The sequence below is a fragment of the Rhinoraja longicauda genome, chromosome 23 (assembly GCF_053455715.1).
Source record: "Rhinoraja longicauda isolate Sanriku21f chromosome 23, sRhiLon1.1, whole genome shotgun sequence".
Lineage (NCBI taxonomy): Eukaryota > Metazoa > Chordata > Chondrichthyes > Rajiformes > Arhynchobatidae > Rhinoraja > Rhinoraja longicauda.
The window spans coordinates 25245343-25262899 of record NC_135975.1 but is presented as its reverse complement, the minus strand read 5'-3'; the positions used below and the strand labels follow the sequence as shown (position 1 = coordinate 25262899).

Genomic DNA, 17557 nt, shown 5'->3' with positions numbered 1-17557 from the left:
GTCACGGGGAGAATGTGTAAACTCCACACAGGCAGTACCCGAGATCAGGATTGAACCCTGGTCTCTGGTACTGTGAGGCAGCAGCTCTATCAACTACACCACTATGCCATTGTATAGTAATTATTTAGTTGTAAAATAAAAGTTCATATGCATTCGTAAATGCCCAAAATAATTAGTCTCAAAGTGTGCTGAATTTCTTGTAAATCTTCACATTCTTCCTAATTATGATTGTCAGGAGACCTTCATGAAAAATGTAGGGTGATGTTTTAAATTGAAATTAGGAAGGCAAAAAGGGGTCATGAAATATCACTGGCAGACAGAATTAAGGTAAATTCAGATGAACAGTATTCACAAAGGATATGGACTTTGTAGTAAGATAATGATGTAATGGAGTCATTGAACCACACTGCATGGAAACAGCCCCCTTGCCCACCCAGTAAGTTGGCTTACTGGGTAAGACCCATTTGCCTACATTTGACCCATAGCCCTCAAAGCCTACCTTTGTCCAAATGTATTTTAAAAGTTGTAACTGTATCCATTTCTATGGCTTTCTCTGGCAATTCCAAATACAATTGAGGTATCGAAAGTGAGCTCGCCAACTGGATTCAGAATTGGCTTGGGGGAAGGAGTCAGACTCATAGAACTGTACATCATGGAAATGGGCCCATCGGCAGACCATGTTCATGCTGACCAAGTTTGCATATTGTGCTTGCATATGGTTCATATCCCTCCAAACCCTTCCTGTCCATATCTGTCCAAATGTCTTTTAAAAGCCGTCATTGAATCCACGTCTTTAGCTTTCTATGGCAGTTCATTCTGGATATAAACTACCCTCGGAGTCTTAAGGTTGTCCCTGACTTCCCTCTTAAATAGTTCCCCACTCATCTTAAGCTTATGCTCTCTAGTTTTAGCATCCTCTATCCTGAGAAACAGATAGTTGGCATTCACTTTATCCATGCCCCTCATAATCATGTGCAGCTCAATAAGATTACCTCTCAGCCTTCCCACCTACCCAACCTCTTCCAATAACTCAAGCCTGCATGCTCAGATAACCATCCTGGTGAATTTCCTTTGCACCCATTCCAATTTAATGACATTCTTCCTCTAGCTGGGCAACCAGAACTGCACACAGTCCTCCAACTGTACCATGATGTGCCAACCTTTTACTGAATACACATCCCAATCGTAATGTGCGCCAAATGCCACCTTCATCACGCTGTTCATCTGACTTGCCATTTTGAGGAAACCATGCACCTGTACTCTCAGATCTCTCTGTTTTGCAATCATTTCCAGGGATCTACCATTTACTGTGCAAGTCCTGCCCTGGGGTTGGATATTCCAAAGTGCAACACCTCACACTTTCAGAGTTAAATTCCAAAGTTAAAGGGTGGTTCAGTTCAGAGATATAGCATGGAAAGTTGCAGTGAAAGATTCATGTAAAGTTGTAATGGAAGTTGTGGAATGTTGTTTTTTTTCTGATTGGAGGGCTGTGACTGATGGAGTCCTGCAAGGGTTGGTGCTGCATCCACAGCTGTTTGCCATGCAAATGGTTAATATATATGACAATGTAATTAATATTGTTAGTGAGTTTGCAGATGACACCAAAATTGGTGATATAATTGCCAGTGAGGAGGGATATCTTATGTTTACAAGATTTATATCAGTTGGGAAGGTGGGCCATGGAATGACAAATGGAATTTACCTCTGACGAGTGTGATCGATGAGGGTGAGGTAGTGGATGTTTTTGTGGATTTTAGTAAGGTGCTTGATAAAGCCCACCATGGTAGGTTGATCCAGACGTTCAAGATGCATGTGATTCCCAGTAACTTGATTGTATGGATTCAGAACTGAATAGAAGACAGAGGATTGTGGTGGAACTGTGTTATTCATGTTGGATGTCTGTAACCAATGGAGTTCTGCAGAGAGCTACAGAGTGGTCTCAGCACTGATGGGTTGGTTAGTAAGTTTACAGACGAAACCAAGATTGCTGGAGTTGCGGACTGTGAAGTAGCTGGATATAGATCAGTTACAGAAATGGGTAAAGAAATTGCAGATGCAGTTTAATCCTAGCAAAAGTATTTAATGAAAAGACCATTAACATCATTAATGTACAGAGACATTTTGGAGTCCAAGTCCATAGTTTCTTGAAAATTGCAACACAAGTACATAGAGTTGTAGAGAGGTCATATAGTTTCCTTGCCTTCATAGGTTGGAGCACTGAGTACAAGAGTCAGGAAATCATAACACAGCTTTATAGGACTTTGGTTATGTCACATTTGGAGTATTGCATACAATTCTGGTCGCCCCATTGGAGGAAAGAGTGTGGGGGTTTTGGAGTTGGTGTAGAAGAGATTTAACTAAATGCTGCCTTGATTAAGAAGGAAATAATAGGAAGTGCTGGAGACCCCTGTGACCATCTCCCTTCAAAATGGGGTTGGAGGGAGTGTGGGGGATGACACTTCAAGGTTCATCAGTATTCATTCATTCAGCAGTACCAGGCAGGGTTGTGGCAACGAGCCTGGCTCTGAGGTTCAGCAGGGAAGGGTAATGTCAGGCAGAGCCATAGTGGTAGGTGAGTCTTTAGTTATGTGTAATTTGTGTATAATTTGGTTTAGCATGTTTGTCTGAGTCTGTGCCTGTGATGCTGCTGCAAGCAAGATTTTGCATTGTACCTGTGCATCACCTTGTCAGTGTATGGACAATAAACTTGAACGCCTCACATAATAGTGGATACAACTTGTAAAGTACTTAAGCGTGTCCACTGTATTTGACTGGATCACGGGGAAATAATTGTGTCTCACACTTTCCTTTCTTATCTTTGGCCTTTGTACCATCCATCTGCGTACCAAAACCCCCTCTCTCCACTGTGTCAACCTATTACCTAACCTAAAACTAACATATACTTTTGTTTTTCTAACAAGTCAGATTTTTTTATTTATTGCAGTTGTATTAATGAAAGTTCACATAACATTTCAATACATCACAGGTTTTGATTTTTTTTCCATCGTGCTGGCTTTCCAGTAACTATATTTTCCCCATTCTGGTTCTGTATATATTTTTCAGTTTTGTTTTCTGCCCATTTGTTGCTTAACTTTTTGGGGTAAAAATTCTAGGCATCACTGACCAACATTTAAGATATTTTTGCATAATAACATTTTGATATGTGATTTGACTTTGTGTTTTACTTTAACAGGCTTTTTGTTTGGTTTGCCATCGAAAATTACTACAATTGATTTGGCCAGCAATAATTTCAGTGGAGTCCCCAATGCAGTTCTCAAGCTTCAACAGTACGTGCCATAGACTATTTACTTTTCTTGTTATCATGTTAATGTCATGAACAAATACATGTGACCATCAAACCTGGAAAGCTTGTGCTACAATTGAAATATTTTGTCATTTGGTATTTCGCTTCCATCAGAAAGAATTGAGATTCTGGAATTAATTTTACGGTGCAAGGAAGAGTATCTTGCATCTTACCAATCTGTGCTGATTTTGGTTCTCAGAATTAAAGGGGTAGTTTAATAGATCTTTGTTTCACCTGGCGATTCATCGTTAACTTTTACAATATAATGTTGCTGCAGACACTAACATACGTAAGGGTTATGTTCTGTAAACCCTTACAAAGGTCAGATTTTACGCAAGCCGGATCACCTTAAAACTAGATAAAAACAAAGAACTGCAGATGCTGGTTAATACATAAAATGATACAAAGTGTTGGAGTAGCTTGGGAAGTCAGGCCGCATTTCTGGAGAACATGAGTAGGTGACCTTGTGGATTGGGGCCCTTCTTCAAATTGATGCTTGTCTGCACCAGCGAGCCTTTCTTCACCAGCTGCTGCACCACCGTGTTGATGCAGCTGTTGTGGCTCATATTGCAGCCCTTGGCCGATGGTGTCTCTTCAACCAAAATCTTCCACGGTAGAGACGGAAGGGGGAAGTGGCGGAATGGAAAAATGTGACAGGAGGAGGCGGAGTAGGGGGGGAGCAGACAAAACACGGTCAACAAGAAACGGCAGCTGGTGAGAGAGGAGGGAGCCCCACAGTAACTGAACATGTCCTGGCGGTGGTCTGAAGAAAGCGCTGTTGTCCAGCTACAATGTGAGCCGCAACAACAGTTGTGCGGCAAGTGATGAAGAAGGGCTCTTTGGTGCACCTTGTGGAAGATGTCGGCGAGTCGGTTGGGAGTTGCCAAAACTGGAAGATTAGCGAGTCTGGGTGACGATTTGATATCTATAAGGCAGACAGGAAGCCCTCGCCATCATCCCGTTGCAGTAACACAACGCAATTCAGGAAACAAGACCACCTGTTGTGAATTAGTTACATAAAAGCGAGTTTACATAAGTTGTCAATTATGTAAGTCGAAGAGTGCTTATCTCTGTTACAAATTTGTGTGTTCATCGTATGATAAGTGACCATACAAACTTCAAGAAAAAACTCTGCAATTGAATATATTCTCTACTTAATAGAATAATCTTTGGGTTTGTTTCTTCACAAGGGCATTAAATTTGATTCTCTCAGATATTGGTGCACAGAATGTATTTTCCAAAAGTAAAATTGAGAAGAATTAGTAAATTTACAGCACAAAGATTGGCTGTTCAACCTGACCTCATCCATACCAAGGATCTCATCTTGTTTGGCATGATCTTTCTATTATCACTCTTGCTTTCTCCTTTATGCATTTACTGTGTTTTTCTAAAAGTGTACTAATGCCAATTGTCTCATTGCTTTTTAAGAAGTTATGAGCAATTCTCTAGATAATTTTCTCCTATATTCTTCAGTGGATTCATGAGTGATGATTCTTTATTTATGACTTCTTGCTTTAGATGTTACTGCAAGTGATGCTGAGCATTTTAAGACTTGCATTACAACTGGGTCTTTTACTGATGAGCCCCACTAATGTACTCCAGATGACATTTTTGCTCAATGAATAGTTTAAATATTTTAATGTCTTCTGACTTCCCATTTAAACCATGTGTAAAAACATTTAATCTCTTACAACCAACAAGCATGCTGTGTTGCCAAAGCTCTCTGAAGTCTCTCACTATCAGCAATTTACAAAATCTTAGCTGAAGCAATATATCACATAAGATAGACTCAAAATGCTGGAGTAACTCAGTGGAACAGGCAGCATCTCTATAGAGAAGGAATGGGTGACGTTTCAGGTCAAGACCCATCTTCAGACTGGGTTGGATATCAAATAATGACATCACAGACTACCAGAAGGAGATTAAGAACCTCGTAACCTGGTGCCAAGATGACCTCTCCCTCAATGTCAGCAACACAAAGGAGATTGTAATTGACTTCAAAAAGTGATGCAGTACGCACACCCTGGTATATATTGATGGCGACGAAGTAGAGGCGGTTGAAAGCCTCAAGTTTTTAGGAATAAATATCAGCAGCAATTTATCCTGGACTAGCCACTTCAAAGCTATGGCCAAGAAAGCACACCAACGCTTCTACTTTCTTAGAAGGCTTACAAAGTTCAGCATGTCCCTAACCACCCTCACCACCTTCAACAGATGTGCTGTAGAAAGCATTTTATTGGGATGCATCACAGCATGGTTTGAGAACAGCTCAATCCAAGACCTCAAGAAATTGCAGAGAGTTGTGGATATGGCCCAGAGCATCACACGAACCATCCTCCCTTCCATGGACTGTAATTACATTTCATGTTGCCTCGGAAAGGCCAGCAGCATAATCAACGACCGATCTCATCCTAGCCACTCCTTCTTCTCCCCTCTTCCATCAGGCAAGAGGTGCAGAAGTGTGAAAATGCATACCTCCAGATTCAAGGATAGTTTCTTCCCAGCTGTTATCAGGCAATTGAACTGTTCTCTCCACCAGTTAGAGTGTGGTCCTGACCTCCCATCTACCTCATTGGAGACCTTTGAGCTATTTTTAATGGACTTTATCTTACACTAAATGCTATACCCATTATCCTGTGACTGTACAATGTGGATGGGTTGATTGCTGTCATATATAGTCTTTTCATTGACTGGATAGCATGGAACAAAAAGCTTTTCACTGTACCTCAGTACATTTGACAATAATAATAAATTAAAACAAGCTAAACTAAACTAAATAGTTGGTCCTCCGGATTCTGAGAGAATGCCAGAAGACTTCAGGCAAATAAAGACATGCCAAGTGAATGGGATTGATTTACAATGTGGAAACACAACATTATCTACTATGGTACAAAAAATATCAAGACAGATTATTGTTTTAAATATTGATGTAAACAGAGACCCTGATGTATTTTGTATTTCAATCACTGAAAGTTGATATGCAAGTTCAGTTAGGAAGGCTAGTGGTATGATGGCTTTTATTGCAAAAAGATTGCAAGTATGAGAATTGAGACATCTTGCTCTGGGAGATCTCATCTGGAATGTTGGATACATGTCTTATCTCTCTACTGAGAGGAGTGCAGCAAAAGATCACCAATTGTTTTCTGCATTGTCTGGTTTGTCATTTGAAAGATTAGGCAGAAAAGGCCTGTATATATTTCTGGAGTTTAGAAATATATAAAACACTTAAGTATCTAACGGGCTTGTTTCTTTACTGTATGACTCTCCTAGTCTAGAGATACTGCATGGAAACAAGCCCTTCGGCCCATCAAGTCCGCACTGACGAACATTCGTTTGATCTTACACACCAGGGACAATTTTATTCAAACGAATTAACCTACAAATCTGTGTCTTTGGAACGTGGGAGGAAACTAGAGCACCTGGAAAAAACCCATGCGGTAATAGGGAGAACATACAAATTCCTATTCTTTGATGAGATTGGGAAAATGTTGAGTTGATTCTTCCCCTAATTGGAAGGAACCAGGGTTCAAGGTCTCAATATAAAAGGTTGTTCATTCACTCGATGGTAGTGAATCCTTAGAATTCTCTATACATGCGGGCTGTGGAGGTTCAGTTCCTCCGTATATTTAAGACTATATTTATATTGGTGGATTTTGAAATATTGAAGGAATCAAAAGATATGGGGTTTGTGCAGAAAAGTGCGGCTGATGTCAAAGATGAGCCATAATTTTATCAATGACAGAATTCAATGCTTTATCTCTTATTGGATTGGTTATGTTTTTATGTATCCATTCAATCCTTTCCTCAGAAAGTAAAAAAGAATGCCTTCACTTTTTATTTCTTGTATTATTATCTTTTCCAGGAAATGACAATCTATCATTAATTAACAATCCATAATTAAAAACATTTGGCCCTGTATTTTGAAAAACTAACAGCCAAGAATTATTTCAACATCCATTTAAATGTTGTTTGTATAGCCTGTATTCATAGAGTTTCAGAAGGATAAATTCTTTCCCAAGCATTAGGATTACTATCTTCACCTATTCATGCATTCTGCTTCCACCTGATTGTTTTTTATTGGAAGTTTACACTGGATCTAGGGGCAGTAAAGTGGCACAGCAGTAGAGTTGCTGCCTTAGGATCTTGGTTCGATCCTGAATATGGGTGCTGTCTGTGGAGTTTGTGCATTCTCCCTGTGACTGTGGGTTTTTGCCGGGTGATCCTGTTTCTTCCCACATTCCAAAGACATGCAGGTTTGTATGTTAATTGGCTTCTGTAAATTGTCCGAGTGTGTAGGATAGAACTAGTATATGGGTGATTGTTGGTCGGCGCAGACTTGGTGTGCCGAAAGGCCTGTTTCCACACTATCTCTAAACTAGATCTAAAGAATTATATTTATTACAGCTCACAAATATTGCATCAGATCACCATCTCTTTTGTTAATTTTGAGCAATCTGCTTGTTCTTTCCCTATCCTTGTGGCCTTTCTACCTTCCAGTGTGGCCTTTCTCCCCTCTTCCTCCCTCCCCCCCTTCCACCCCCAAAAATCACCCATGCCTTTAAGGAATCCCAGTCCAAAACCTGCCCATGAGATGTGCAAAGCAAGTTGCAAGTTTTTGAATTTGGCATTCACCTGCTGTCAGAAATTTCAGGTATGCATAAAATTCCTTGTTGGTTGCTGGTGCATGCAGTTCAAGTGGCCTGAATGATTGCTGTGCGTACTTTAAAGTTTCTAAATTATGGTACATTAGGTGTTAAACTACTGGAACGTGCTGGTTTGGTATGTAATGTTCTTCTGAGTTAGTAATTGCAATAAATTTACATGACAGAAAAGCTGACAGGTGCAACCATGTTTTTCTTGAGGTCGAGTTTTATTCTAAATGTCAATTTGCTTCACAGCTTACCTAGAACATGCAGTCAATTTAGAGCATTGAATTGAATAGAAGTACCCATGACTACAAAAGATATTACACAATTTAATCTCATCTGAATGAGTCATTAAGTTGAGCTAAAAGGCATTTTCTCTGTTCCAATTGTGTAATGAGTGAACCTGATTTGCTTCTGTACCCTTCAAATTTATAGACACAAAATGCTGGAGTAACTTAGAAGGACAGGCAGCATCTCTGGATAGAAGGAATGGGTGACGCTTCGGGTCCAAACCCATCTTCAGAGTGAGTGTCAGGGGAGAGGAAAATGTGAGATTTCCTTCTATCCAGATATGCTGCCTATCCCGCTGAGTTGCTCCAGCATTTTGGGTTTATCTTCGGTGAAAACCAGCATCTGCAGTTCCTTCCGACAGCCTTAAAAATTATGTTGAAAGCATTCAATTTTTTTAGATTTAGATTTAGATTTAAAGATACAGCGCGGAAACAGGCCCATTGGCCCACCGGGTCCGCGCCGCCCAGCGATCCCTGCACATTAACACTATCCTACACACACTAGGGACAATTGTTTTTTTTACATTTGCCCAGCCATTTAACCTACATACCTGTTCGTCTTTGGAGTGTGCGAGGATCCATCTTGAAGGTTACAATTTTATACAGTATTAAGTATCCATTTAGTCATTTCTATCATGTAATGCAGTTGGAATGAAATGTCAACATTTTAAAAATGCAGTGGTATGTTATATTGAATCCAGTCAATACTTTGGAAAAAATTAGCATTGGCTATGTAAACATATTCCATATATTGAAGTTTCCCCTGCTATTAATCTAATTTTCAGCCAATGATTTGAGATATTTTTATTTTCTCCCTAGCTTAAGGAGTGTAAACCTCAGTCACAATAAGATTTCACAGCTTCCTGGGCCGGTTCATTGGGAGTCTTCAAGCCTAAGGGAGCTCATATTTAGCCAGAATCAAATCAGTTCTTTGGATCTTCATGAAGGAGTGAGCAAATGGTCAAGACTAGAAAAGTTGGATCTTTATAATAACAACTTGAAGGAGGTAAAATGCACATTTTAATTTATTTTTGTGAAAGAAATAACCTGCTCATGTTTTTATATTTGAAGGTTTATGAAATTAAATAAAAGCAGGATTAGTTTGTTTAAAAAAACTTTTCCCTTAAGCTATAAAGAAAAAAACTGTGTGTGTGTCTGTCTCTATGTGTGTATGTGTGGGTCTCTCTGTCTGTGCCTCTCTCTGCCTGTGCCTCTCTCTCTGTCTGTGCCTCTCTCTCTGTCTGTGCCTCTCTCTCTGTCTGTGCCTCTCTCTCTGTCTGTGCCTCTCTCTCTGTCTGTGCCTCTCTCTCTGTCTGTGCCTCTCTCTCTGTCTGTGCCTCTCTCTCTGTCTGTGCCTCTCTCTCTGTCTGTGCCTCTCTCTCTGTCTGTGCCTCTCTCTCTGTGCCTCTCTCTCTGTCTGTGCCTCTCTCTCTCTGTCTGTGCCTCTCTCTCTCTGTCTGTGCCTCTCTCTCTCTCTCTGTCTGTGCCTCTCTCTCTCTGTCTGTGCCTCTCTCTCTCTCTGTCTGTGCCTCTCTCTCTCTCTGTCTGTGCCTCTCTCTCTCTCTGTCTGTGCCTCTCTCTCTCTCTGTCTGTGCCTCTCTCTCTCTCTGTCTGTGCCTCTCTGTCTGTGCCTCTCTCTCTGTCTGTGCCTCTCTGTCTGCACGTGTGTGTCTCTCTCGCTGCCTCTCGCATCGTCTCTCTCTCTCTCTCTCTCTCTCTCTCTCTCTCTCTCTCTCTCTCTCTCTGTCTCTGTCTCTCTCTCTGTCTCTCTCTGTCTCTCTCTGTCTCTCTCTGTCTCTCTCTGTCTCTCTCTGTCTCTCTCTGTCTCTCTCTGTCTCTCTCTGTCTCTCTCTCTCTCTCTGTCTCTCTCTGTTTCTCTCTGTCTCTCTCTGTCTCTCTCTGTCTCTCTCTGTCTCTCTCTGTCTCTCTCTGTCTCTCTCTCTGTCTCCCTCTCTGTCTCCCTCTCTGTCTCCCTCTCTGTCTCCCTCTCTGCCTCCCCCTCTCTGCCTCCCCCTCTCTGCCTCCCCCTCTCTGCCTCCCCCTCTCTGCCTCCCCCTCTCTGCCTCCCCCTCTCTGCCTCCCCCTCTCTGCCTCCCCCTCTCTGCCTCCCCCTCTCTGCCTCCCCCTCTCTGCCTCCCCCTCTCTGCCTCCCCCTCTCTGCCTCCCCCTCTCTGCCTCCCCCTCTCTGCCTCCCCCTCTCTGCCTCCCCCTCTCTGCCTCCCCCTCTCTGCCTCCCCCTCTCTGCCTCCCCCTCTCTGCCTCCCCCTCTCTGCCTCCCCCTCTCTGCCTCCCCCTCTCTGCCTCCCCCTCTCTGCCTCCCCCTCTCTGCCTCCCCCTCTCTGCCTCCCCCTCTCTGCCTCCCCCTCTCTGCCTCCCCCTCTCTGCCTCCCCCTCTCTGCCTCCCCCTCTCTGCCTCCCCCTCTCTGCCTCCCCCTCTCTGCCTCCCCCTCTCTGCCTCCCCCTCTCTGCCTCCCCCTCTCTGCCTCCCCCTCTCTGCCTCCCCCTCTCTGCCTCCCCCTCTCTGCCTCCCCCTCTCTGCCTCCCCCTCTCTGCCTCCCCCTCTCTGCCTCCCCCTCTCTGCCTCCCCCTCTCTGCCTCCCCCTCTCTGCCTCCCCCTCTCTGCCTCCCCCTCTCTGCCTCCCCCTCTCTGCCTCCCCCTCTCTGCCTCCCCCTCTCTGCCTCCCCCTCTCTGCCTCCCCCTCCCCCGCTCTGCCTCCCCCCTCCCCCTCCCCCTCTCTGCCTCCCCCCTCCCCCTCTCTGCCTCTCCGCCTCCCCTCTCTGCCTCCCGCCTCCCCCTCTCTGCCTCCCGCCTCCCCCTCTCTGCCTCCCGCCTCCCCCTCTCTGCCTCCCGCCTCCCCCTCTCTGCCTCCCGCCTCCCCCTCTCTGCCTCCCGCCTCCCCCTCTCTGCCTCCCGCCTCCCCCTCTCTGCCTCCCGCCTCCCCCTCTCTGCCTCCCTCCTCCCCCTCTCTGCCTCCCGCCTCCCCCTCTCTGCCTCCCGCCTCCCCCTCTCTGCCTCCCGCCTCCCCCTCTCTGCCTCCCGCCTCCCCCTCTCTGCCTCCCGCCTCCCCCTCTCTGCCTCCCGCCTCCCCCTCTCTGCCTCCCGCCTCCCCCTCTCTGCCTCCCGCCTCCCCCTCTCTGCCTCCCGCCTCCCCCTCTCTGCCTCCCGCCTCCCCCTCTCTGCCTCCCGCCTCCCCCTCTCTGCCTCCCGCCTCCCCCTCTCTGCCTCCCGCCTCCCCCTCTCTGCCTCCCGCCTCCCCCTCTCTGCCTCCCGCCTCCCCCTCTCTGCCTCCCGCCCCCCTCTCCCCCCCTCTCCCCCTCCCCCCCTCTCCCCCTCCCTCTCCCCCTATCTCCCCCTCTCTCCCCCTCCCCCTCTCTCCCCGTTTAACATTTTCAAAATGTATTTACTTGGGCACCAACCCATGTTATTTCATTGATTCCTCATTTATGTTATTTTCAGCTACCTCCTCAGATTGGCCTGCTAAACAACATGACGTCTTTACTCCTGAGTCATAACTCTGACTTGAGATCCTTGCCTAATGAAATGGGAAAGTTGCAAAAGTTGTGGGAACTTGACTTACAAGGATTGTCTCTGGATTTGGACTTGAAACACGTTGGCACCAAAACAAAAGATATTATCAGGTGATCAATGTTAGTTCATCTTAAAAGATCAATGAATTAAAAGACATTTGGACAGGTATATGGATAGGATAGGTTTAGGATATGGGCCAAACACAGGCAGGTGGGAATAGTGTAGGTGCAACATGTTGGTTGGCGTGGGCAAGTTGGGCCAAAGGGCCTATTTCCACGCTTTATGACTGGGACTAGATTCCAGTACATTCTAGATTGTAAAGATTTTTGTGCAGATATATCAAAATACAATTAGTTGAATTTGGAATTAAATTATGTCTGGTGTTCCTGCAAGTGAGTTCCATTGCCCATCTGACTGATTTCCATCATGAACAAAAGTGGTCAGCTCAAAGTTGCTGGGGTAGCAATTACCTCAAACCTGACTCTAAACGACTCCTGCAGGCAAGTGACAGGTGAGCAACCTATCTGCTCTTGGAAAGCGAGTTACTCATTCCAGTCTAACAAGGAAAGCACCTTGGAGGCATCTTGTGGTAAAGGAATTTCTGTGCGCATTCACAAATGGCCTGGAGCAGCAACAGAGAAAGCTGTCTTGTTAATAAGAGACACGAGGGACACGATATTTGTCCTCCGTGTGAATTAATCCCACCACTAAAAAACGCACACAGATTGTGCACCATGACATGATTGAACCCATAGTCAGAGGAACAGCATGCTTGAAGAAGTCACAGCATTTATCTATGCAGTGAATTATGTGGAAGAGTGAAAGGGTACTCAGAATTACTAGTAGACATGATGTTAAATGAAACCTAAGGATCGCTGATGTACGGGGCAGTACATAGTTGGAACAGTTACATCTCCTGGGTGATCTGCTGATGAGGCTCTCCCCATTTGTTCATGAGGGTTATGAATGCAGATGATAGTTCATACCTTTTATCAGAAAATCTCTTTCAAATTTGCATCATCCATGATTTCTGAAACACCAAAAATGCGTGCAGGGCAGACCATTGGACCCTTCAAGCCTGACATCATTAGATTTGCGACTAACACAAAAAAACTGTCAGCACTAATGGGAATCATGCCAAGAAGAGCCCGAGCAATTTATGCATTTTAAAAAATTGTGCAAATGAGTAATTTCATGATAGAGTTTTAAGTTTTTTCTGAATTACAAAGTTGTAGTTTCAATTACACCAATGATATTTGAATACAAAAAAATCTGGGGTTCTACGCCAATGCAGTCCTGAGAGATTGCTACACTGTCAAGAATTGCCGTCTTTTAGCAAAGGCATAAATCAAGGCATTTCTGCTCCCACGGGCGGATTTAAAGAAATCTGTGGAGCAACGGAGCTTTCTCCAAAGTCATGGAGAATATTTTTCCTTGGTGCACACCACCAAAAATAATAAGTTGGCAAATTGGCGGGCACACCTCCTGTATTGCAACAGTGACTACCTGGAAATATATGTCATAAGCTTTGGGGATATTCTAAGGTAATCTCTGCAGGAGACCATTTCTGCAGGAAATTTGGAGATTCTATACTTCCTGGTTACCTAGTATGTTTTTGTTTCTTCCCCAAGCAAATCTCAGGCATTTCATTTAATTGCTTCAGCTACTTTATTTTGAAAACTCTTGTTTCCCTTTTTATGTTAGATTTCTGCATCAGCGCCTGAAGAATGCTGTGCCTTATTACAGGATGAACCTGATGGTCGTGGGAAATTCTGGAAGCGGTAAAACCACTTTGCTTCAGCATCTGATGAAATGCAAACGGTCCAATTCTGAACCAGAGAAATCTATGATTGGAATTGATATTAAGGAGTGGACCATTCATGTAAAAGGAAAAATAGGGAAGAAAAAGGATTACTTGTTGAATGTCTGGGATTTTGCAGGTAAATTATTTTTAATTTTCAGTCATCTTGTTTGCTGAGAATTTTTATTTTTTTTCTGTTTTCTACTGCCACTTAAACTCTGTTAGATCTAGATCCCAATTTTTCCACATTCATAAGATATTGGAAAAACTCTTCACTGAAAGACCAGACAAATTAATTGAGAAGCACAAATTGCTGACTGACAGTCGGTATAGATTCATATCAAACGGATCAACATGTATGGCGCTAATCGAATTAAAAGAAGAAATTACTAATTGTGTAGCCAAAAAAAGTATGCAGTGGGAGTATTTATAGATCTAAAAAAAGCTTTTTATACCATTGATCACAATATATTACTTGATAAATTGGAAAGGTACGGTATCAGGGGGGTGGTGTTGAATTGGTTGAGAAGCTATTTAAGAAACAGGCAACTGTTTGTGAAGAGAGGTGACCATAAATTAATATGCTTGGATATTACTTGTGGAGTACCTCAGGGGTCAGTATTAGGACTGAAATTATTCGTTCTGTATATAAATGATATATGCAGAGTATCAAAAATATTGAAATTTGTTTTATTTGCGGACAGTACGAATATCTTTTGTTCTGGGGAGAATTTACAGCAGTTTTTGGAGGAGATCACAGCAGAAATGAGAAAATTAAAAAGGTGGTTTGACATAAAGAAATTATCATTAAATTTGAACAATACAAAGATTATGTTGTTTGGAAATTGTAAAAAAACACTCGGGTCCAAGTGAGGATGGATGGTGTTGATATAGAAAGAGTATATGAAAAAAAAATTCTAGGTGTAATATTAAACCACAAATTCTGCTGGAAACCTCATATAAAACATGTGCGAGCAAAGCTGGCAAGGAGCATTGCAGTTCTGGGCACATTCTGAATCACAAAGTGCTGTACATTGTTTATCGTTCACTTGTATTGCCATATCTAAATTACTGTGGAGGTATGGGTTAACATTTACAAAAGCACCCTACATCCATTAGGCACACTGCAAAAAAGGACCATAAGGATAGTTAATAATGTAGGATTTCGCGAACACAGCAACACTACTTTTAAAGTCAAATGCCTTGAAGTTTATGGCTCTCGCAGAATTTAACACAGCACAAAATAATGTATAAAACAAGAAAAAATTTGGATTGCAGATGTTGATAATGTCAGCTATATTTGTTACTTTGGCAGCAACTGGAATGAACATGTTTTAAAAAGAAACTAAATTACAATTGAAATTTTATTTATTCGATATTTAGGATTCAAAAGGGTCGAAATAAATGTCTACTATGGTTGCTTTAAGAGTAGTTATAAAGAGTTATCAATATCTTCTTGACAATAGTCAGCAGCAAATTATTGTGCTCGAGTCTTTGCAGTCAGACTAGAATCTTCTCCTCACAGGCAAAAGATTCTGCTGCTTCAGAAGAGCACAGGCAGCACCTACTATGTAATCGCTATAGACAGAGATTCATTATGTACCTTGTTTTCGAGTGAGATACACAGTTGCTGGATGAGAAAGGAGTTGAATTTATTTTTACCTCTGCATTCAAATCTAGCATTGTTCATTTTTGCCATAGTATTAACAACTGCACTTAAAGTTAATTCTTGATTTCATGAGAAATATGTTAATACACAAGAAGCTGGAATGTGGTGCAAAGTTAACATGCTACCAAAGGTTGACATAGGACATATGTTGTTTTGTTTTAAAATTTGTTTTGAAAACAGTTTGCTGCTCATAGAGACTACTGGGGGTTGGGGCAAAATAATGGAAATAACCCTCTAATTAAAAAGTTTATTGGATTTCAAATGGATTCTTAGCAGCCTATTTGCATCCTGACTCAGCAGTTTAAGTAGCACTTTAACTGCTGAGTCAGAAAATTACAGTCCTTCTCCAGAGACCTGAGAATGCAAAAATTATATCTGTTGTTTGCTTGGAATGGATGGGGAAGCGGATTGGGCACATAATGTTGTTGTTTAATTGGGATTTGGTGTTCATAGACAGTACTTTAAGTATTTAACTTAAATACTTAGAAAAGCCAGTCGCATTTTAATAGGCTGAAAATTGCTGAAAGCTGGCAATGCTTTCAGGAGATGAGTTGGTGAATTCATCTTCGAATCAAGGAGTGGGAGCCTGCCACTTATTGAAGATGAAGTTTCATCCGTCGTCATGGTTTTCATCGCTTTCTCTTTATTTCTATTTTTATACATCATGTGTTCTCCCAAGTGTAAAAAAATATTTGGACTTTAGTGGGGTCATTAACTAGTACAGTTAGTTTCAACAAATTTGTAGCAGGTGGTCAGCAGGAAAGATTGAGTGTAATTTATTTAATATATATGTAAATAGATAATTAGACTTGGAATTGCATCATCTCATTATGGTACACTAAATAACTTGAAATGCTATTTGAGCCCTTGTTATAACATGGGAAAAGAATTGCATGGGTCTTTTCACTTGTATATTGCTGCGTTAAGAAAATGTAATGTGCCAATATATTGTTTATTTGAATAATTTTTGTAATGGTAAAATGTCAAGAACACTAGCGCAACTTGAAAAATCTATGACAGATGTACCATTTTGATTTAGTTTAGTTTAGAGATACAGCACGGAAAATGGCCCTTTGGCCCACCGAGTCCACACTTGCCAGCGATCTCCGGACATTAACACTATCCTACACACACTAGGAACAATTTACACATACACCAAACCATTTAACCTACATACCGGTCGGTACGTCTGGAGTGTGGGAGGAAACTGAAGATCTTGGAGAAACCCCACGGGGAGAATGTACAAACTCCGTACAGACAGCACCCGTAGTCGGGATCAAACTTGGATCTCCGGCGCAGCAACTCTACCACTGCGTAGTGCCGCCCTAATAAGTGGTTATTAGAGCAAAATGTGCTAGGGCACCACATTTGTAAGCCAGCATCTGGAGTTCCTTGTTTCTACTCTCCAAGGCATCACGTGTTTAAAAACCATTTTCTACTTATTGAGATTAACCTTTTTTTTTTGCACATTTACTCAAGTAAATGTAAATGCTTTTACGTTAACTGTGTTTTGGTCTATGATACTCATGTATATTACAAAATAGAAGATGACCTCAAAGTGTGAAATTAATAAGAAAGATTAAGAACATAGAACACAGAACAGTGAAGCACAGGAACGAGCACTTCGGCCCACAATGTTTGTGCGGAACATGATGCTTAGTTAAACTGATTTCATGTGCCTGTACATGATCAATTTTTCTCTATTCATTGCAGTTCCATGTGCATATCCAAAGCCTCTTAAACGACACTATCGTATCTGCCTCCACCACCACCCCTGACAATGCATTCCAGCTACTCCCGCCCCCCCCCCCCCCCCCCCCCAACTCTCTTTCCCTTATTAGTCCATTCTCTTCCAAATGGGAGTAAATCCAACTACTCTTAACATGTAGACTCTAGAACATCGGGGTTAGGTGGAGCAACGGTGGAGGACATCGACATGTCACCTGGCCAGGATGACCCCTGCCACTCTGACCCAGAGTTCCACTGCCAGGACAATGTGCCTTTATAGCAACTCTAAGACACCAGATATTTTTTAAATTTCGGACTTGAGGGGTATAAAGTGGTGCATAAAACATGACGCCTCTTGTGTACGGACTCAACGTGGTCTACTATTTTACACTCTTATACTTAGTATGATTGTTCCTAATGTAAAGCAGGATTGTTATTGACCTGGAGGCAAAAAAACAATCTGCTGTACTTAGGTGCACATGATAATAAAGTACCATTGAACCATAGAAGAAATCTCCAGCAAACGATATTAAGCAGCGAACAATATTCCCCATTTTAACAATGTGGTGTATCAGATGTTCAGAGAATGC

At 42.5% G+C, this 17557-nt stretch overlaps 1 protein-coding gene across 3 annotated transcripts in view; it reads left to right on the top strand.

Moving 5' to 3' along the window:
• Nucleotides 1-17557, top strand: part of lrrk2 (leucine-rich repeat kinase 2) — a 148290-nt gene that overhangs the window by 69947 nt on the left and 60786 nt on the right. For all 3 annotated transcript variants that reach the window (XM_078419866.1, XM_078419868.1, XM_078419867.1), the window contains 4 exons: nucleotides 3194-3287; nucleotides 9060-9246; nucleotides 11698-11879; nucleotides 13474-13709. In XM_078419866.1, coding sequence (XP_078275992.1) covers nucleotides 3194-3287; nucleotides 9060-9246; nucleotides 11698-11879; nucleotides 13474-13709 — 699 coding nt within the window. The remainder of the gene's footprint in view (nucleotides 1-3193; nucleotides 3288-9059; nucleotides 9247-11697; nucleotides 11880-13473; nucleotides 13710-17557) is intronic.